Source organism: Populus alba, chromosome 6, assembly GCF_005239225.2.
Source record: "Populus alba chromosome 6, ASM523922v2, whole genome shotgun sequence".
In the NCBI taxonomy this organism is placed as follows: domain Eukaryota; kingdom Viridiplantae; phylum Streptophyta; class Magnoliopsida; order Malpighiales; family Salicaceae; genus Populus; species Populus alba.
In genome coordinates this window covers 5,202,924-5,224,577 of record NC_133289.1, presented here as the reverse complement: position 1 = coordinate 5,224,577, position 21,654 = coordinate 5,202,924, and the positions used below count along the sequence as shown (strand labels likewise).

General features: G+C 32.9%; 2 protein-coding genes across 8 annotated transcripts; one reads left to right on the top strand and one right to left on the bottom strand.

The window, feature by feature from the left end:
• Window positions 1–2,698: 2,698 nt before the first annotated feature.
• On the top strand, window positions 2,699–7,398 carry LOC118032604 (calmodulin-binding receptor-like cytoplasmic kinase 3). 2 transcript variants are annotated; one of them, XM_035037348.2, is made up of 8 exons: window positions 2,699–2,958; window positions 3,098–4,094; window positions 4,241–4,474; window positions 4,714–4,955; window positions 5,035–5,200; window positions 5,280–5,369; window positions 5,795–6,093; window positions 7,023–7,398. In XM_035037348.2, exons 2-8 carry the CDS (start codon window positions 3,830–3,832, stop codon window positions 7,230–7,232), a joined length of 1,506 nt encoding a protein of 501 aa, XP_034893239.1. In that variant the 5' UTR covers window positions 2,699–2,958; window positions 3,098–3,829; the 3' UTR covers window positions 7,233–7,398. The 2 variants fall into 2 exon arrangements, with proteins under 2 accessions (XP_034893239.1, XP_034893240.1); XM_035037349.2 differs by having other exon boundaries at window positions 2,699–2,989.
• Window positions 7,399–9,050: 1,652 nt separating this feature from the next.
• LOC118032605 (putative chloride channel-like protein CLC-g) lies at window positions 9,051–14,411 on the bottom strand. 6 transcript variants are annotated; one of them, XR_004684679.2, is made up of 9 exons: window positions 14,024–14,411; window positions 13,722–13,922; window positions 13,277–13,454; window positions 12,760–13,022; window positions 11,830–12,099; window positions 10,604–11,732; window positions 9,801–9,982; window positions 9,684–9,705; window positions 9,051–9,562 (listed from the first exon to the last, which is right to left on the bottom strand). XR_004684679.2 is itself a non-coding variant. In XM_035037354.2 (8 exons), the coding sequence occupies exons 1-7, from the start codon at window positions 14,251–14,253 to the stop codon at window positions 9,848–9,850; spliced, it is 2,406 nt and encodes an 801-aa protein (XP_034893245.1). In that variant the 5' UTR covers window positions 14,254–14,411; the 3' UTR covers window positions 9,051–9,562; window positions 9,801–9,847. The 6 variants fall into 6 exon arrangements, 4 of the variants coding, with proteins under 4 accessions (XP_034893245.1, XP_034893244.1, XP_034893243.1 ...); XR_004684678.2 differs by having other exon boundaries at window positions 9,684–9,982; XM_035037354.2 differs by lacking the exon at window positions 9,684–9,705.
• Between the last annotated feature and the right edge of the window lie 7,243 nt (window positions 14,412–21,654).

The following is a 21,654-nucleotide window of genomic DNA, read 5'->3' as shown; positions in this document are numbered from 1 at the left end:
ACCACATCACCATAACTTACAAGAAAAGAAAACATATAGTTTAGACTACAGAGGTGTTTTCAGTAATGCACTCACAAATTTCATCGGAGGGTGAGTGATCGCAGGTTCTCAAGACTTGACCAAGAATATTAAAGATTTCTATGCTTGAATTTATTTTTTATGAGAAGATAATTCATGACTCATGGGGCGATACACACGGTAGAGTTTTGTCGGTTTGGAAGTGTGATTATAGTTGTTTTTTAAAGTATTTTTTATATTAAAATAATATATTTTTTATTTTTTAAAAATTATTTTTAAGTTTAGCACATCATAAAAATTAAAAAAAAAAAAAAATTTAGCAAGAAAAATTGAATTTTTAAATAACATGATTTGCATCGTGTTCCCGAACAATCTCGACCTTAGCTGTGCATATGTTATTATAGTTTATTATTTTTTTATAATAATTTTTATCAAAATAATATTATTTTAATTTTTTTAATTATTTTTAGATTCATCTAGGTTTTGGAGTGGCGAATCTCTTAATAATAATAATAATAATAATAAAAACCATGGCATTCAGATTTTGCAGGTTTTTGTTGCGCCGTGCTTCTTCTCACCACATCTGCCGAGAGTGAAGGTAATTGTCATCTATGTCAAGTCACATATCGGTGCAGTGACGCTTTCACACACAAACTTTTGAAGAGCTTGCATAGACTACAAAAATATCAATGGTTGGCAACATGTTCAAACGCACGAGAAATCATTTCTACGCTTCCATGGACAATCCCGTAAATCAAGTTATCTTCTAGATCAATCGATTTATTTCATTTTAAAAAAATAAAATAATATTATTTTAATTTTTTAAAATAAAATAATGTTATTTGAACCGCCCAAACTCACTCAACTATATAAATCCAGTTAGGTTTAATAATTTTAATATTTACTGTTAATATCAAATTTAAGTATAAAGTAAGAAAATATTGATTAAAGGTGATCATTACTTCTTTTGTATACATTCATATAAATAGTCAAGCATCTATTTATTTTTCTTCTGGATGAATAATTTTGTTTATCATGCTATTTATGGATGTTATTAAATCTAATTTGACTTGAAAAAATAACTTAAAATTCAATTGATATAAAATTTGATGCGAGCTTGATTTATAAAAAAATCAAGTAGAAATTTATACGGTCGAATCCAAATGACTTGATGAGTCAATTTATAACCAAATCAAATTATATTATTTTAACTAGCCTGTAATAACTTAGTCAACCTCATGATTGAGATCCTGGACCGGGTCATAGCCAAGCTAGTCATCTAGATTGTTTTGGAGCTTATTAAGTTACTTGGATTATATTAATTGGATTATATTAAAATAATTTTTATATTATTTAATTTTAAATTTTATCTTGATAGAGTGTTTATCTAGATAGGGTGTTTGAGGTTTTAAAGTTAAATTAAATGGATTAAGTTTGATAATAATATCAAATAATTGTTTTTGATATATATATATTTTTATCTTTGGTTTCTTGTGACGTGTGTAAATTAATATTTACTAAATTATGGATAAACACAAATGATTAAACACAACATGACAGTTGCATTCCTTGCAATGAATTTGTGTATAAAATCTGTGTTCTTGTTGGAGATTCTTGAAATATCTGTTTTTGTTTATTAATTGTTTATTTTGGGCATTAAAATTCGTTTCATGGATAATTGATTATATCTATGAGTTAATTTTTTGTTTTTAATGTCTGGAAGTATACGTGTTTCCTTTTTTTGGTATTTTATAACCATATGTATTATAAGCACCGTGAAGTTCAATAAATTAAATCATAATTAATGCATTTTCCTCTCTTAAACCTTTAAATTAATCTGAAAAGAATTTAAAAAAGAGAATGTAGAAAGGAGATCATAACCAAATAAAATTCAAATCTCTAAATTCATATACAATCAATTGAGAACATATTTAAACTATATATTTAAACGATATTTTAAATTCATATACAATCAATTGAGGAAGAACATTATTTTAAACTAATTATTTTTGATATTAATATATTTAAACAATATAAAAAAAATAATTTTTTTTAAACAATTTTTTTTAAAATTCAGCAAAATAATGGCTACACCACTCAGCAAAACACCCCCCGTAATCTAAGGGCCTATAGAAAGTTGTATATACTTCTAGAAACTTGGAGTAATTCTACAAAAAATAAGACAATTCTAGAAAACTACAGGAATTTTGAAGAGAAAAAAATCTGAAATTTCTAGAATTGACGTGGTTTCTAAACATATTCTTAAAGACATTAGGGTCCACAGACAAGAACATAGAGCTTGAGTTTTACGTTAATTTTGATTTTCACAATAACTCATTTTCTTGATTTTAGTCGTGTTTGTATAGTAGTGTAAAGTTTTTTTAAAAATAATTTTTATTTAAAAATGTATTAAAATAATATTTTTTTTATTTTTAAAATTAACACATTAAAATAATTTAAAAATATTAATTTAATTTAATTTAATTTTTTTTAAATACAGTACAACTTCACTCCTAAATGACGCTTTGTGTTAAAAGCTTTTTAGTATTCGCTATTTCCATGTTATAAAAAAGAAATAAATAAAGAAAGAAGTTTCGAAAGTAATTTGACGAGGATTAAACTCGAAGATTGGACGCGTTAGGAGGAATCAAAGCAAATGACAAGAATTTTCAAACGGTCAATAATGTCCAACGCCAACACCTTGGTCTCATGCAATGACAGGAAAAAAAAAATAAAAAAATCGTGGCATGATTTACATAATTACCCAACCATGGCCTTCCTTTTGCTTTTAATTTTTTTTTTTCCTTGTTCAAAACAAAAACACATGGCCTGGGCCGGTCAGACAGTCTTTTGCTTGTTTCTTTAAGGTTTACTTTGGTTTTTATTGCTTCTCCCAACCAGCTGAAACATCTCTCTCATTAGCCGCCTTTTTGTCCTCAGGTTTGGTTTTGCCACTGTTATCTATCTGTATGTAAGTTGTGATATTTATATGGTTGTTTCTGCTCTTTGCTGTGGTTGTATGTTGTTTTTTGGTGTTGGATTGTGAGGTTTTTTTATTGTTATTATTCTGTTTATCTAGGTTTGATTCAGTTCATGATTTGGTGAGGTGGGTGGAAGAGAATTTGGTTCCACTTTGAGTTTTTTGCTATTTTTGGAAGGTTGGGGTTTTGATCAGTAACTGTTGTCGCAACTGGGGTTTGAATTTTGAATATTATGTTGGTTTGATGATCAGTTTGTGAAGGACTTTGGTTGGATTCTGTGGCTGTTGCCAGGGATTGAATTTATCTGTTGTTTAGAACAAATTTTGAGGAGTTAGAAAGTCATCATCAGTGTTTTAACAATTTGGTGAACTTGGTCTGAAGACAATTTTTGGTTTTTGCGGTATTTGTTAGAAGTTGAACTTGCCTGTTTAAGCAGCTTCAATTCTTGAACTGGAAGTATTTATGGGGTTTTAAGTTTCAGTTACTTTTTTATCTGGACTGCTGTCTTCTGTTGATTTGGTGGAGTGGGTTTTGAGCAATTCAGCCGAGTTTCATGGTGATTGTAAAAAAATTGTAGTACCTGGAACTTACGAATTCGAAAATCAGTGGGTTTTGAACTTCCAGCTTCGTTTGTTTCTGTGTATTTGCTACAGAGTTGGATGCGCTGGGCATGAAAGTATGAGCTGCATTGTTTGAATTTCTTAAGATTTCCGGGGTTGCAGTTTTGTATATTCTGTCCATTTAGCTTAGTTTTTTCTATATCCTGCAATGTTTCCATCATCTTTAAATTCCCAAAGATTGAAATAAATCACAATTTTTATTTATTGAGGATGGCCACGGCTGCATTAATTATGTTCTTATTGATGCAATTTCGGATTATACTGGCCTCGGGGTTTGTGATACAGTCAAAGGTTTGTGGTTCTGATCATATAGCCTATTCAAATTGTCACGGTCATGAATTGTTCTACATTAACGGGGAGCTCAAAGAAAAAGAATCATTTTGCAAGGCCCTGCATTCCTTCGATTTAAATGATTGTACCTTTGAGAACTACCTTGGGAGTAGCTGCAGTGGATTGGACCTGGATCTTTCATTAGGTATGCACTTGAACTAAGATTCATGTTTTGGTTTCTAGTTAAGAAGTAAAGCATGTTAATGTTGTAAGCTTATACCTCAATGAAATGAGCCAATATTCAATTGTCAACAGTCAACATAAGTTCCTCATGTACTGTTGTTTTGACAGCTGACTCTCCTCTCAAGCCTGAAAGAAGTCTTTTGCAAAAGGAGGTAAGAGAAGAATCCACGAGTCATGATCTTAGTCAGGACACTCCAAAAGAGAAAACTCTTTCACCCCCCTATAAAGCTGGGATAGGAGCAGCAGGAGTTCTTGTGATTTGTTGTACTTTTCTCTGCCCCTGTCTATATAAGAAAGAGAAAGCAACCAAACACACTGTTCTTGAAAAGGATCCAAAGTCAAGTGAGTCTAAAATGATCCAATCTACATCTCAAATATTTAAAGTTCATGGATGCTATTAAGTTGTAACTTGGGAGTTCACCATTTATATACAGTTCTATGATTAGGGAGTTCAATAGGAAGCCAATGAATTAGCTCTCTCATATTTTTTGCTATTTTGTGACATTGTATTTAATCTTATACAATTTCCTTGCTATTTATGGATGATATAATTGACTATTCACTCAATTATGGTCTGGCAGCGGATTCAATATCCTCTTTCAATGTGAATTCTGCTTCTGAAAAAGTGCCGCCTAGTCCCTCTAGATTCTCTCAGTCTCCAAAACTCAGTAGATTAGGATCAGTTCATCTCAATTTGAATGAGGTTGCTAGAGCCACACGTAATTTTTCGCCATCACTTCAGATAGGAGAAGGAGGCTTTGGAACTGTATACAAGGCCGAACTAGATGACGGTCAGGTGGTTGCCATAAAACGAGCAAAGAAGGTAAGCAGTAATACCCTTCATGATGATTGCCATTTTTTCTGATTAGCCCGCTGTTGGTTATTATGAAAACATTATGTAGGAATACTTTGCGAACTTGCGAACTGAATTCAGCAGTGAAGTTGAACTTCTGGCCAAAATTGATCATCGGAATCTGGTGAAGTTGCTTGGTTATGTTGATAAAGGAGATGAACGGCTTATTATTACAGAGTATGTGCCCAATGGTACTCTCAGAGAACATTTGGATGGTAAGCATATGCAATTATAGGAGAGGTAAAGTTCAATCTACAACAACCTTTATGCTAATAGTTCTGAAATTCCTTGCAGTCCAGCGTGGCAAAATCCTGGATTTCAACCAGCGGCTTGAAATATCTATTGATGTTGCTCATGGATTAACTTATCTCCATCTATATGCAGGTCGGTTATTTTATTTCTAAGAAATTTCATGCATTGAAATGTCAATTCAACTTGAATATTGGCTTTCCAGGAAAGCAAAGAAGAGTGCTTAAAACATACAAATGTACATGGTTGGAACTTTTGTACATGCACAGGTGGCTCTGTTATTTTGGGGAGAACTAATTTGATTTAACAAGTTATACATAGAGAGCTCTTTTGGAACTGAAGATTTCTTGTGGGTTTACTTATTGGATTCTGTTTAATACCCCTGATCGAAACTGTTGTTAAATTGGAACAATGTTCTGCTTCCCCTTTTCCAGATATTCCTATAGATCTATCTCATGGCTATCCGTACCTTTTCTTTTGAAAGCTATTTAACTGCCTGTACTCTGCATTGTATAATTGTCAACTATTTAATTGCTTTTGTGTTGCGCATCTCACAACAGAGAAGCAAATTATCCATCGAGATGTGAAGTCATCCAACATTCTGTTGACAGAGAGTATGAGAGCTAAAGTAGCAGACTTTGGATTTGCAAGGATGGGTCCAGTAGACTCTGATCAAACTCATATCTCAACCAAAGTGAAAGGGACAGTGGGTTACCTAGACCCAGAATATATGAGGACCTATCAACTTACCCCCAAGAGTGATGTGTACTCATTTGGGATTTTACTTCTAGAAATCCTGACAGGACGCCGCCCTGTGGAGCCGAGGAAACCTGCTGACGAGCGGGTGACACTGAGATGGGTAAGCTTTCCTTATCTTAAATTGATAATGTGTATTTTGTGGTTACTAGTGCACTTATTGTGACGTCAAAACATGTGCAATTACCCCACCCTGGATGACAAACGTTCCTCATAGAAGAGAGCCCTTGGCAAATTAGCTGATGATGATGATGATGATGACCTTGACCACTGTAAATGAGATGGCCAACATTTTGTGTGGCTAGAAGCCAATTTTAGTTCTGGTCCAATCTCAGGCACATGCTTCAAAAGCAACTAACAGTGAGAAATCAGCCTTCATGATGATTGAGTCCTGCCCAAATTGCAATGGTTCTCATTGAGAGTTATGCTGGACCATTCTAAGCATGTCAAATCTCCAATGTTTTCGCTTTCCTTGTGCTGATCATCACCATTTGAGAACGCTAACTAAAATAATGTGGTTGTCTTAATCACTGGGGACATCTATATTGTAGTTTATGTTTTATTTCTCACAAGGATATTTTGCTAACATTGAGTGTTGAACCTGCATTAGGAAGTTCTGCTTGATTATATTGGACAGTTAACAAGCAATTCCAATGCAAAAGATCAATTGGACTCCCAGGATGCATTCTTGCTGAACTGAGTCTGAATTTGCTGCCTGGGATTATCTGAGTGTTGACCCCTTTTCTACATCTGTGGATATATCTAACAACCTACAGAGTATTTCCATGAAAACTTGTGTATTTTCAAAACAGTATGTCATCTCTTCCTTGAAGAGTACGACGGAGCATTCTTGTTTTTTTTTTCAGTGTGACTAGCTAATTGAATTTCTCAAAACCTAAATGCTGCTAACTAGGGCACAGAGAAAGTCATGCTCCAATTTCAGTTGTCACTGTTCTTTTGTTCCTTCTGTATAATATGTGCGAGCTCGCCTCCAAGCACTAAGTCATTCATATCATATGGTAATTTGTGCAGGTCTTTAAGAAGTACAACGAAGGAAATGTAGCGGACATGGTGGATCCGGTTATGGAAGAAAAGGTCGACACGGAGGTACTGTACAGCATGTTTACATTAGCAATCCAGTGTGCAGCACCCATCCGATCTGATCGACCAGACATGAAAGTAGTTGTAGAGCATTTGTGGGGAATAAGGGCAGACTACCTGAAAGGTGTAAAGAAAGGGTAAGAGGACAGCACAAAATTTCGGTGTTCTACTGGTCGTCTCATAATTCCATCTCATTCCATTCCATTCTGTTCTTTTGTTACCTTTTCTTTTAGCCCACCTGTAAACAAATTGTGTTTTTAACTTTGAGACAAAGACTACTTCATCGTTTTATTAACGTACTTCGAAATATGCTGTTCATCTCGTTATTTAGAGGGATCCTATTATGAGAAACATAAACAAAGTTAAGTCCTAACATGTCAACATGAGAGGAGGTAATCACTGCAGTTCTTCTGTCAAGTATCAACCACTTGTTCCAGGATTATTGAAAAATAATGTTGCATTGCTTGATTCGTCCCTGGTTAACCTGGCCCGAATCATAATTAATGCCTAGAAGATTTACATTTTAGATAAGGGCGACATGGATTATTAATCTTTTCCACCACTCCAAACACAGGAGAGAGATCTGCTAGTTTTTGAATAAAAGGGAAATTCCAAGTGCCCTGTATTTATATGTAAAGAAATAGACTGCCCAGCTGGCGATACTAATTCAGCATGCTGTGAACGAGGTGGACGCTTTGAGGAAGGTATGGAAGATGGAGACTAACTTGAATTCTTGGCTAAATTTTCAAGAGAAAAACCAGAAGTATCCCTTTCAGTGTCCAGACCGAGTCTGATTCACGTAGTTGCATAAAAACCTTTTTTTTTTTTATTTTTATTTTTTTATTTTTTTATGTTAAATCAATATATGATCTTTAAAAACACAAAAAACCTTCCCATAATCAGAAGATGGAGTCCGATTGCTTTAACAAGGTTTTTAAAGTGCTTCCTACATAATTTAGGTTAACACACACACACACACACACACACACACACACACACACACACACATATATATATAAATAATATATATATATGCATATATTAAAAGTAGTATAAAAAAATACATACTGAATTTATATAAAATATATAAAAAAACATTATAGATGAATGATACTAACCTTTTGAAAAAATAAAACATTCATATAATTAAAAAATAATAGCTATTTCAAAAAATGCTAAATAAGACAATAAATCATAAAAAGGTTAGTATGATATATTTTAATTAAGATTTTTTTTTTGATTTATTGTCTTATTTAGCATTTTTGAAATAGCTATTATTGTTTAATTATATTGAATGTTTTATTTTTTTTCAAAAAGTTAGTATGATTCATCTATAATGTTTTTTTTTTATATATATTTTATATAATTCAGTATGTATTTTTTTATACTACTTTTAATATATGGCCTTTGTTTTTCTTTTATTTTTTTCTATAAATTTTATTTGTGTCAATTTCTATTACAAATTGATTTTAATAAATAAATTTAGTAGACATAACTAAGTAAATGACTCATATTACGATATTAAATATCTTGATTTACATTGATTTCTTAAATTTTTTGAATTAAATTTTAGTTATTGTTCACGACTTTTTTTTTTTGTAAAATTTATTTACAAAATGATTTATAATTTATTTGATTTGAAGTGTGTATAAGTTTTTCGGTTTATATTTATTATTTTTTTAATGTAAAGAAAGGCGTTAAGAAATTCATGCTCAAATTTTTAATATATATTGGTATTTTCAATTTATTTTTTTTCTTAAATCCTTTTATAAATTTTTTATTATTTATAATTTTACTCTCCAATCTAAGTTGATAATTATATTATTTTTATAAAAACTAACTTCTTTAATTGATTGAGACTATACCTGAATTATTAGATTTCTTTCCTTTCAAAACGTGCTTGCGACGTTAGTTTTCAACTATAAATAGGCATCATTCGTATGAGCAAAGTAGAGCCGATTGTAGAAAGAAAAGTGGGGTAGAGAGCTGTCTTAGCAACAGCTTGCAGTGGCAAGCTGAGTGAGAGTCATGGGAGTTGAGTGAGAGTAAACTATAAGTTAATGGTGAACTTTCACATGAATAATCTGCCCCCCTAATCATCCGTTGCCCTAACTATACAGTATCTCTGATATACAGATAGATTTTTAGCCTGCCTGATGAATGATGACTAGCTTCTGGCTTCAATTTCAACTTTTGGTCCTCCTTGTATTTTCTTGAAAACTGGGTGAAGCAAAGCAAGAAAAATGATAAGAGTTTGTGGATAAATTTATATACAATATACCCAATTCTTTTTAATGTGAGATGGTAGGAAAGGTGTTTTTCAACAAACTTGTATCCTATAATTTTACATGCTTTGGCTGAACATGAGAGTAAATTCAAACTCCTAAACATGGAAGAATCAAGTGTCGCAGGTTCCCTCCTGTAAACTATAAATCCATGCATCATCATGAACTCGTCTCAATGGGTTGAGGCTGGTAAAACAAAGAAAATAAATAATTCAAAGTGAATAGAAAAAAAAACCCACTAAAGGGCAATTGCATTTATTCACAGCGTCTCCCTGGCTATCAATGCAACCAGGAAACAATGATTTACCTCATCACATACATCATACTACCTGTAAATAGCCGAATGATTTAATGAATGTTCTTATCTGATCTTCTTTAGTTCTGGTTTCTATGAAAGAGTTCGAAGATAGTGATAGCAAGATACCAGGTATCATTTTCAAGGGCGAGCTCCGTCTGCTTGACTCCAATGCTCTAGAAGAGTTTGAATAAACGAGGTGCCTGGATTCTTAATCTTTTCCACCTGCTTCTAATCAGAACAGGATGCAGACCAAGTATATGTTCTGGCATGAAATCGTGCCTAGTCAATATGCCCACAACAGGGGGCCTCTGCAGCGAAGGAGAAATAACATTAAAACATAGACGACTTATCTCACATTAACTAAAAGAGTGACATTGATCTCATTGCTACAAGTAATGACACAGAAAAAAAAAAAGTGCGAAAATTATATCCACAAAGAGGACAAAGAAAAGGCAACCAACAAGTAATCCCTTATGAAATCTCATAGGCACACCAGAAACGAGGTGGCTGAAATAGCAGGTAAATTGAATGCAAAAGGAGAAGCCAAGTGAAAGAAGAAATCATCTGCAACGAGGATTTGCTAGTGCATGGTAATTCAGGGTGTTGCAGCAGGAATAGTTTTGTGAATAAATAATTACTGGAAAATAGTATTTTGTTGCATGCAATTTACAGTGCAAGCGCAAATCACATGCAAACTTCAGGAATGGCGAAATTAATTGAGCGTGATTGAAGTAAATACAGCTTTCAAGGGAGCGAGAAGCAAAAGGAGGAGATTACAGATCTAGCAGAACATACATGATCAAGGAGACAAAATCAACAAAATTAATATCAAGTGCAGAGCAACAACTTGTAAAGTGCCTTAAATTTGTGTAAGCTGCAAGTAGAAATTTTTTTTTAAAAAAACAAAAAGCAAGGATATAATTCCTTACACCAGATATCTTGGGTATCACCAGTAAATGCCTCAAACCAACTTCTCGGAAAAGTATGAGAGCCTTAGCCAGTGACATTGTCTCCGCAACAGTATAAGGTGAAGCATTCGTAAATGGATGTAAATCTAAAAACATCTCCATCTCTTCTTCGGTGAATTGCAGATCCTCTATCTTGTCTCCATTGCCTGAGCCCCTCTTTGCAAAATCACCAGCAAAGAACAGCTTCAAGGCATCAGTGCCTGTTGGCACTGGAGTTGGCACAAAAGCTTTCTTCTTTAGCAATTCAATTAGATGAGCACGGAGGATTAGACCATAAAGAACTGGAGACTCAGAAAGCGGAGGCTCATCAATTACAGGAAATCCATTATGCCTCGTAGTTCTTAGAACATGTACTATTTTGCCAACCTTTTCAATGCCCTGAAAGATCTGAAGTGGACCCCTAACTACATCACCAACTGTCAACTGCCTCATATAAGGCTCGGTGTGAGCTTCTAGGTAAGGAAAACCCTTTGCATTCATGATAAGGTCATAAATATTACCATTGAAAGCATCAGCCACAGTCTTGGAAGTAAGAAGAACAAGCATTATCAAGGGTAGCAGCAATAGATTATTTGTCAATTCTAGAATAATGACACACAGAGAAACTGTCATCCTCATAGATCCGCCTAGAAATGAAGCAGCACCCAAGACAGCATAGAGGCCGTGATCAAGATTTGAGTGTGAACCAACTAGCATTCCAACAAAACGTCCATAAGATGCACCCGTCACGATAACTGGTATGAATAAACCCGCGGGGGCAACAATCCCATAGCTAAAGATACTAAGAAAGAAGCAGGTCACAAAGTATATGAGAATTGACGAATATTGAAACTCAGAGTTGGTGTCCTGGCTGAAAAGATTTCTAACAGAATCATCATTTGTGTTAAATATAAGGCTAGCCAGATCATTGTACTGTCCAGGAGGACATTGAAATTTCTTGAAATTACCAGACCGGCCTATTGTTGGACAAGCTTCCGATGCATCAGATGGACAGGGTTGGCAAGAGGCAAGCCATGGTAGTCCAAAAAGAAGACAGGATGTGAAAATGGAAATTGCACAAGCAAGTAAAATTTTGTAAACAACGCCTTTCCTGGAAAAGGGAAAATATCAAGAAATATTATTCAGAAATCATATGTTATCATATTGGACAATGATTTTGTTAAAAAAATGCGCTGAAGAGAGCTTACTCATTGATGAGATTGTAAATTCGAAGAACCTTGTCTAGAAGGAAGTTATACAAACTTCCCAATATGCCTCCTATAACTCCAAGGGCGAGCACAGGTGGTACATCAATGAGGTGGTACGTAACACTTTCTGAATACACATCAAACATTATGAGCCCTCCTTTTCCAAATAGCCCACATTTTCCACTTAAACAAACGTCAATCAGAGCCCGAAGCACTATTGCAACTACTGCTGTTGTGAAGAAAGCTCTCCAAAGAAGGGCACTTCTCCACCTGCAGAAGAATATCTTGACATTAATGTTGAGGATAAGTACATACGAATTTTTCATGACATCTGATGGACAACAAAAATTAAGCCAAATAACCAATTGCTGCATTGATATGAAGAAATATTTCAGCTTCAAGCCTTGATATCTTGCTCCAACCAGAAAGGAACTAGATGGAGATGATTGGTAAGACGTTCAACTCAAACACATTTCCTAGGAGCAAATTTTTATGTCCATATAGATGCAATATAAATGTACAAGTAACAGTAACAAATAAAATTAACATGGTCCGTGAATCAACATGCACAAGCCATTGAAAGTGATAGTCAATTGATAACAGGCAGAAAACTGTAGCAATTTTTTGTAATTCAGATCAGTCCATTCTAGAGGAGAGAGGGGAGGCTATTAGCTGATCCACATTACTATTTGCTCAGGTGGACATCCTGTTATTCTTCTGTCATTCATCTGAGAATCCACTAATAAAATTTTACATGAAAATGAAGAGGAAACTCATCCTGGTAAATGATTTTTCAATACCAAGAAAATAAGTACTCTTCAAAAAAAGTTGTGATAACAATCGCAATCATGACAGGCTACAATAATAGCAACAGAAAAGGAAAATTACAGAAGGCTCCGTTCAATAGCATTTACTATGTAAGAAACATACCAAGATGCCATTTCTTCAAGTGCAAACAGCACACCTCCAACTGGGGCACGGAAGGCAGCAGCTATTCCAGCAGCTGATCCACATGTTACAAGATCCCGTCGGTCTCGGTCATTTTTGAAAAAACGAAGCCATCTCCATGTTAATTTAAATCTCTTGGATCCACCCTGACCAAGCAATGCTGCAACACATGCTCCAGTGTGCACCATTGGCCCTGCCTTTCCAACAAAAAGAGACGAGGACACCGCAGAAATGCTTCCAATAATCTGCAAAATGAGCAAAAATATATGAGACTTTCTGTTGCTATGCAAACAACAAATTTCTCTAAAATTAGATACGAGTTCCGCAGAAAACTTCAACAAGAAATCAAATTAGCCAAATCACCCATCATAAGGAAAAAAAAAAACCATAAATGGGCACCTCCATTACCAAATAGAATACATAGTGAGCCAATGCAAGTTATAGAACCCAAGCTATTGAAAGCAATCTAAACTGAAAGAAAGAACTCCCCAAATCTCACCTTAATAACCAAAGTTCGCAAGGACAAAATTCCTGGTGCATCCACACCATTCAGGTAAGCCTTAACTTCTGGAATACCCGAGCCAGCAGCAGCTGGTGCTATAAAAGCCGTGATGATGGATGCAAACAGGGTAAGAATCAAATTAGAAACTGAGAACACAAGAAAAGCCATCCCAAACCTACACAATAATTAAAAAAAAAATGCATCAAATATTATTCCCATTCTCCTCAAACTCAAATTCTTTTCTCCTCTTTCCCAAAAAACATGGAAGGGATTAAAAAAGAGAAGAGAGGAAGCTAAATTAGCTCTAAGAAACAAATCATTCAAAGGAAAATTAATTCTTCACTTCATGATACAACTTAATTTCCATTAAAAAAATACACAACCAGGAGAAAATTCCAAACTTTGGTAGAAACCAAGGTTACTATAATTACTAAAGCATTACCTGTTGGCCATCATCATATTGGAGGTGACCACAAACTTCAAGCCAGCAATATTTTCAACAGCAAGATTGTTAAAAAACCCAATAAGGCTAACAATCAGTCCGATCAAGAAACAAAGCAACCACTTCATGAACACATACTGAAATATTTGCATCTTTCCACGACTCCTCCAATCTTGTTTAAAGAACTCATTCTCAGCAATCCTATCAAAGGAGACAGAAAAAAAAGTTCAAAAATTTAAGCCAAATAAACCTAAAAAAGAGAAAAGTAATGAAAAGATGAGATTTTAGCATGTTGGATTTACTCATAATCAAGACTTTCAATGGGGCAGACATTAGCTCCAACGATGGCAACTTGAGAAGTGGAGTTAATGAGTGATCTTCGAGGGGAGAGGAGAGGAGTTACAAGAGACTCTTGGTCTGTGTTTGCTTCCCCATTGATAGAATTTGTTGACATGGTATGGTGTTTTCTCTTTTCTTTTCTTTTTGAGGTTTTATAACTGGTTTTTTCAGTTATTGATGACCATTGGCACATACAACGAGGGAGAGAGGGAGAGAGAGAGAGGAGGAGAGAGAGTTGAGTGTTCTGAATTGTGAGGAAGTGAAGGTGTCTGTGTATGTGACAGGATGGAACTCTGGCTTTGGTGAGGGGCTAAGGCCTGGCGGAAAATGATAGGCTGGTGTGGTAGTTAAAGGAGTAATTTTTAATAACATCTCATCTCTTGCCATCAATGAAAAAAAAAGAAAAGAAAATGGTGAGTGAAATAAATTCACCAAAACCTATATTCAAAGTATTAAAAACTTGGGGCATAGGCTGATGGATTCTACTCTTCCATAAGACAACGTACGGTCCTCCATAAAAAAACAAAAAAAAAGACTCCATTGCCATATCTGTAAAACTAGGACATAACTTTTATTCTGAACATTCAGACAAAATTTGTCACCATCCCATGAAAATATTGGTCTGAAGAAGTGAGAAGATCAAACGGATAGGGCAAGCAACACCCCATTAGCTTTTTATGTCCTTCACAGGCATGGCGCTATGGGACTTTGTAAATAAATAGAAAAAAAAAATGTAGCACTTGTTTTGTCATCTAAGGTTATTCAGGAATAGAATAATGCTTTGATTTTCTAAAAAAATAAAGTAGAAAAGGAAAAAAAAATTGAAACTTTCTATTTAAATATAATAAAAACTATTCTTTTTTTAAAAAAGAAAATTATACCGAGTTTTAAAAACAAAGTTCAGAGGTTCTCCATATTTTTTCTGTTTTTCATTGTTTTTTAAATGAAGAAATAACATGAACAATACAATTTCTTTTGTATATACAAGCATTTTTTAGTAAAGTAAAAGACTAAGATATTTTTTTTTTTCATATTTAGTTAGTGTCGTAAATTTAATTTTTATCATATATCTAATATATAAAAATTAGTTAACAATATAATTTTCTCATATGATAATTTTTAATCTAAATGAAATAAAATTAATATTCTTTAATTATATTATAGCAATACAAAGTATCAAGATAGCTAGTATAAATTTTAATTTTGATTTTATATGAAAAACAATTATAATCTTTATTTTCTTATGAAAAAAATCCATCCTCGTTCTCAGTAAATAAATGAACATGGTTATAAATTTCTCATTGGAAAAGAAAAACTAAAAAACGAAAAAATAAATTATGTTACTGATCATTGTTTTTCCTTTTGCTTCCTCCTACCTTTTTCACTTGTTGAACAAAATTAAATTTTTGATAGCGTTTGGAAATATAGGCGAATCTGTATTATTAAAAAATTCAAATTTTTTTTACTAAAAATAAATTTTTCTCGAAAAAAATCTACAACAAAGTAAAATGTTCCGTGTTTAATTTTTAATTTTTATTATTATTGTTTGTGTTTAGATCAACATCCCAGTAATTACAAGAGAAAATCAGGGTAATCTTGTCTTTTTTAGAGTGATTAACAATTCAGCCCATCGTGGCACTTCAACATTTCTAACACGCTAGCCAGTAACACTAATTTCTTTACTGTCGAATCGTTGACTTTGGATAGCAAGACTCTCTCTCTCTCTCTCTCTCTCTCTCTGTCGGTCTATATATATATATAAATATAAAAAAAAGGCTCACAGGTGCAAATAATTCAATGAACGCTTCCAGAACTAAATAATATGTTGCTGATAAGACATAAAGGAAAGCACAGTAGGAAAGATAAGCACAACAATATGAGGTTCTGATAAGAAGAGTACCACGACAGTGGCGTCCTCGTAAATTAATATTGTTATTATTCTTATTTTCCTCTTATTAAAGCATCTCTGAGATATTATTTAAAAGAGTTAGATTATTTTTTAAATAGTATAAATATAATTTTTTTATTTATTTATAGCTATTATTACCAATTAACTTACCAGATTTAAAAACGACTCGAATGATTTTTATTAATTTAATATTAAAAGTTTAAAATTAAAAAAAAAATTCAACTAAAAAACTCTGTTAAATCCGGATAAGCTCGTTAAACCCATGATATGAACCAAGAGATCAGGATAATTTATAAAAAATAAACCAAAAAAAAATTATAATTTTTTTAAAATTTCAAATTAAAAAAACTAGTAAAAAAAATTATTGCAATAATTAATGTTTTAGTATTTTTACAAGATACATAGTATCAGTATTTTTGCAAGAGAAATAGTAAAATAATATTTTATTTAGCATTCTTTTTAAACATGTAAAACAAACATAAAAAAAAAAAATTTTTTAATTTAGCATCTACATAAGATGCTCTTACAAGACATCACTCTCTTCTCCTGCTTTATCCTAACAGCACCAAGTTGATGTTATGCATCCGATTATTTTTGTTTTATTTAAAAAGTGTTTTAAAAAAAATTATTTGATTTTTTTTGTTTTTCATGTCATTTTAATTTGTAAAAAATTAAAAATAAAATTTAAATAATAATAATATAATAATATTTTAATAATTAAAGAGTAAGAAAGCACTTTGCTTGGAACCCAGGGAGTGGTCGTAGCAATTAATTCCATCAATTGAATTAGAGGAAAAGGAAAACAATCATTTGCTTTCAAAATTCGAAATGTCACGTAACAGTTATCCATTATAAGTGCTTCCTGGCGTGGAATTATTGAGCAATAAATAATGATTGATTCTGACTGGTCGTTCAAAATCCACGTTGCTAGAGGTAGCTGGGCACAGCAGGCAACTGCTAAAGCTAAACCACGTGAAAAACACCAGTTACGGTCCTTTGTTTTATCTTAATACGGTGCGGTTTGGCCTGTGCTTTATCTTAATTATATATTCGAAAATATTTTATCAATTAAAATACATCACGAGTTTCATTAAATCTTTTTTAAAAAAAAACATTGATTTAACAGGAAATTATAATTTTCTAAAACTTATTTTTCAAATTATAACAATAAAACTATCTCAATATTTAATTTCACTCAATTTGATTTCATTTCACTCAATTTGATTTCATTTTTATTTCCTTAGCTCAATTATGTACCCTTTTATTTCGGATATGAATCTTTTATTTATATGTAAAAAATATCTTGCATTGGTGCTTTTCACACGTAACATATATGCAAAGGGAGTCGACTATTATAATCGATTTAAATTTTAAAAAATAAATTTTAATATTTTTTAAAAATAAATATTTTTAAAAACAACCGTACTATCTTACTTGTAGAATGTAGATATCCAGCTATTTGATTTATTTAAGATCATGTAATCCCTACTAAAGCCAATGATAAAGTTGCCTCCTGCGTGTAACACTTTAGACTTGTTTGTTTTTATATTTTAAAAATACTTTAAAAAATTTAAAATTTTTTTATGTTTTTACTTTAAATTAATATATTTTAAATAATTTTAGATATTATTTTAATACGCTGATATTAAAAAATAATTTTTTAAAAATAAAAAAATATTATTTAATATATTTTTAAATAAAATACATTTTAAAAAAAACAATCATAACCATATTATTTATCTTTTCGAAGAAAAAGGAGGGTTCCCGCCTTGTGACGTTCATCGCTTGTAGAAAAGTAAAAGAAGGAAACGGTACCATTTATTGGTCTGCAAATATCGGTAGATAACAGTGGTAAGTAGAGCGCTTCTCCAACATAAAATCAGTGATTAGTACATAATCTGAAACCCCACTTGCCTGTAATTAATTTGGCAATGGAGTTCTCAGAGAATCAAGAGAAAGCAAAAAAAAAAAAAAAACAAAAACAAAAGAGAGAGAAAGAGAAAGCAAAACTTAATTTTGATACCTTTTTGGACCATACAGCATAGTCGAGGTATTCTTAAAAAAAAACACATTCAAAACCTGGTGGTCCGGTTGTCTGGAACTCTAGAATTCCAAGAATGTCTCTTGTCAAAGTTCCCTCTCCCCAACTTCTGTTGAAAAAAGTCCTGCTAGATATTCATGGCTGTGCGTTGACAGGGGGGAAATGGCCATCAGAACTATCGGGGCCATGGAACCACAAAATCTTAGAAACTTCACACATTATAGTCCTACAAGTTCGAAACTTATCTAATTGTATCCTTCAATCCAAGGCTTGTACCAGTGTTGTGCGCCCGCCGTTAAAAATTATATTTTATCTATATTAGCTCTATAATTTTCCTTTTTTTATTTAACAAGATAAGTGACCCACGCTACGCTGCAAGTCGGGCCAAACCTTTTCCAACGCTAAAAAAGGATATTCAAGCGATGATAATCCGAGACAACCCGAATTAAATTAACTAAAATGTAGCCTGAGATATGAGACCGAAAGAACCCGTAAAAAAAACAAAACAAAAGAAAATTGTAAAGTCCAAGGCCTAATAACTTAATGCCAAAGATAAAAACAAAAAAGAAATTCAGAAAAACCAACGTTGAAGAAAAAACTTTGAGTCAGCTCTGGATAATTTGATGAATCAAGAACCCACGATATGAGATCAGGACAAAAAAAATAAAGAGAATTTCAAAAGGATGACCTAGTAAAAAAAACCAAAGTTCAATAAAAAATGTTAAAAAACCCTGAGCTAATCTGAGTTAATTTTACCAACCCGCTCTTGGAATAATTAAACACTAAGAAACGTGAAAAATGACAATGATCAAGGGAAAATAATTTAATGTAAAATGATGGAATTGAAAAAAAAAAATCATAAAAAAATTGAGTCAACCCGGGTTAACTCGACTGACCTGCCACTGACGACATGAGATTGAGATAAAAAAAAAATAGACTTCCAAAAGAAGGACCTAGCAAAAAAGAACGAAGATAAACAGAAAAAAAACATTATGAACAAAAATGCAAGGTGACCTGGGTAAACTTGACCAATCCGCTCTCGAAATAATGAAACAGGAAGAGAAGCAAAAAAATGAAAAAAAAAATCAAGGGAAAATAATTTAATGCAAAATGATGAAATTGAGAAAAAAATAAAGTCATAAGAAAATTGAGGAAAAATCGATAAGATTAAATGAAAGAGGACCAAAATTGATAAGATTACAAACTAGAGGACACAATTGTCTTTTTGGAAGTTCAAGTGTGTTTTCCTAGGAAATGAGACAGAAAAGAGAGAAGAAAGAAAAAACCTTCACCGCAACCTAACCAGACCTCCTCCGTGAGAACGCGCCTCACTGCTAGAAAAAGAACAACGCACCGCTCCTAACACTGCGGCGAAAGCAGGAATCGAGCCACCTCACGATTCCTTACGCGCCACTTAAATGACATGAAGGCCATGATGCGCCGATGCGTTTCACGTGTTAGTAGCTTTTTTAAATAATATTTTAAAACATAAAATTACCAAGCCACCCTTGACAAAACCTAAAAATAACAACAAAACCAAAAAAGACAAAACACCCTCTCAAATAGCCCCTCTATGCATGTGATTTTTTTTCTCATCAAAGGGCATGATCGTAACTCTACTGTTCATTTTTGCTTTTGAGGGAAAAATAGTCGTTACACTGTAACAAATAAATTTCTAGACTATTTTTTCCCTAATCAATTTTGTAATGACAAATACATCTCATGGAAAAAGATATTTCTAGCTACCCCTAATTATAGGCTTGATCAGTTTTTATTGGCAAGGAAAAAATTATATTTAAATTGTTTCAATCTATAAGTTTTTGTATCTAGGGCCACAACAAATGACTGAGCTATTTTAATTTTTTTGTTGTTGTTAATTTTCAAGTTTGTCATAGTTTTTAATATTGTGCTCGTCCTAAAGTTTCTAGTTCTTATCCTAAGCACATAAAATGATAAAATTGATGATAGTGTCCAAGTCCATGAAATTATAAAAGGGGGGTGTTTTCCCTGTGATTCAATAAGAGTTTTTTAAAATTTTAATTTTTTTACTTTGAATTAATATTTTTAGATGTTTTAGGATTTTTTTTATGTGTCATGTTAAAAATAAAATTTTAAAATATATATTATTTTGATGCATTTCAAAGTAAAAAACTCTTTAAAAAACCACAATTATCATTGTCTCAAATACCCCCAAAACAGAGAGAAAAACTTTTCCTTTTCCTTTTTTCTTTTTTTATCCATAAGATAGAGAGAATGATAGGTTATCTAACAATACGGCCACTTATTTTCACATTTTTTAATCCCATCTCATTAAAAGGATGTTTGAGAGTGTGGTAGCGGTTGCTTTTCAAATAATTTTTCGTGCCGAAAAGTATGCCAATAATGTTTTTTTATTTTTTAAAAATCATTTTTGATATCAGCACATCAAAACGATCCAAAAGGTACAAACCGCACTCAATTTTAGTAAATTTTTTTTTTTGAAATTTGATAAAAAACAGGTTGGACCGCAAAACCAAACAGGCAATAAGGCCACTATTAGCGCATTAATATACAATTTGATTTCATGACTTTTGCTCTTGATCACGTGCATCAAATGCACAAGGCAGCCACTAAAAGGGCCAATACAACCTAGCTAGCTAAATATAAAACAGCAAAGTGGGCAATTCATGCCTCCCGAATCAGAAAGTTGCAAATATTCTATCATTGAATCATTGAATCCAAGCATTCTCGTATGCCTCTCAATCAACACAAGTTTGCATGTGCATGCTCGATGATCATGAGAGGGCTTAAAAAAAACGTAAATCAAACAACATCCTTGTTCAAGTAAGAGATGTCTCTTGTCTTGATGATCTTCATCTTCGTGATTAATGGTCTCAAGTCGCCCATGCAGTGTGGAGCCCACGACAGCATTGTTCCTTAACCGACAGCTTGGAAAAATCAACAGATTAAGAAAGTAACATATCACGATGCTTATCCACATTGATCAGTCAGATTTGAAAGCAGCCAAAGTTTTTCCAGAATAATCGCAGCTGGCTGCGTTGGTCTAGCTCTAGTGGGCACAAGATTCGTTGCCCACTTTCGAGTTGTTTCCTTGTTCTACTTGAATTGAAAGATTAATACTAGCAATACAAGATCAATTTGGATATGATTTCTTCTCTCTCTCTTTTTTTTTTATGATATTAAAGCCAATGTAACCTTGCAAGATCGACGTAATTATAGATGTATTGCATGATATTACCTCTTAAATCTTTGATACATTGAGCAGAATAAGTAGTGTTGAATCTTGTAGATCCGAAGGAGAGCTTGTTGAGCACAGTGACGGAGGCAGGGGCCGAAAATTTTCCTAGCCCCTCCCTTCTATAAATAATTAAAATTTTAATCTTTTAAATAATTTCTTTTAATTTAGCCCTCCTTAGTTTTTCTTTCTTGTTCCGCCCCTAGTTGAGCATGTTATCTTGCAATGATTAGATTTACAACATCCAAAAGGAACCAGAAAAGGCTTTTTTTTTTTTTTTTTACACATGAGGTTGTGCCCCAGCGGTGGAAGGGACTTGTTCCCTTTCTCTGCATCAGGGTTCAAGCTTTATTTGTGTATGCATGTCATTCTCGCAGTGTCTTACATGTTTACTTGGCTTACAAGATGT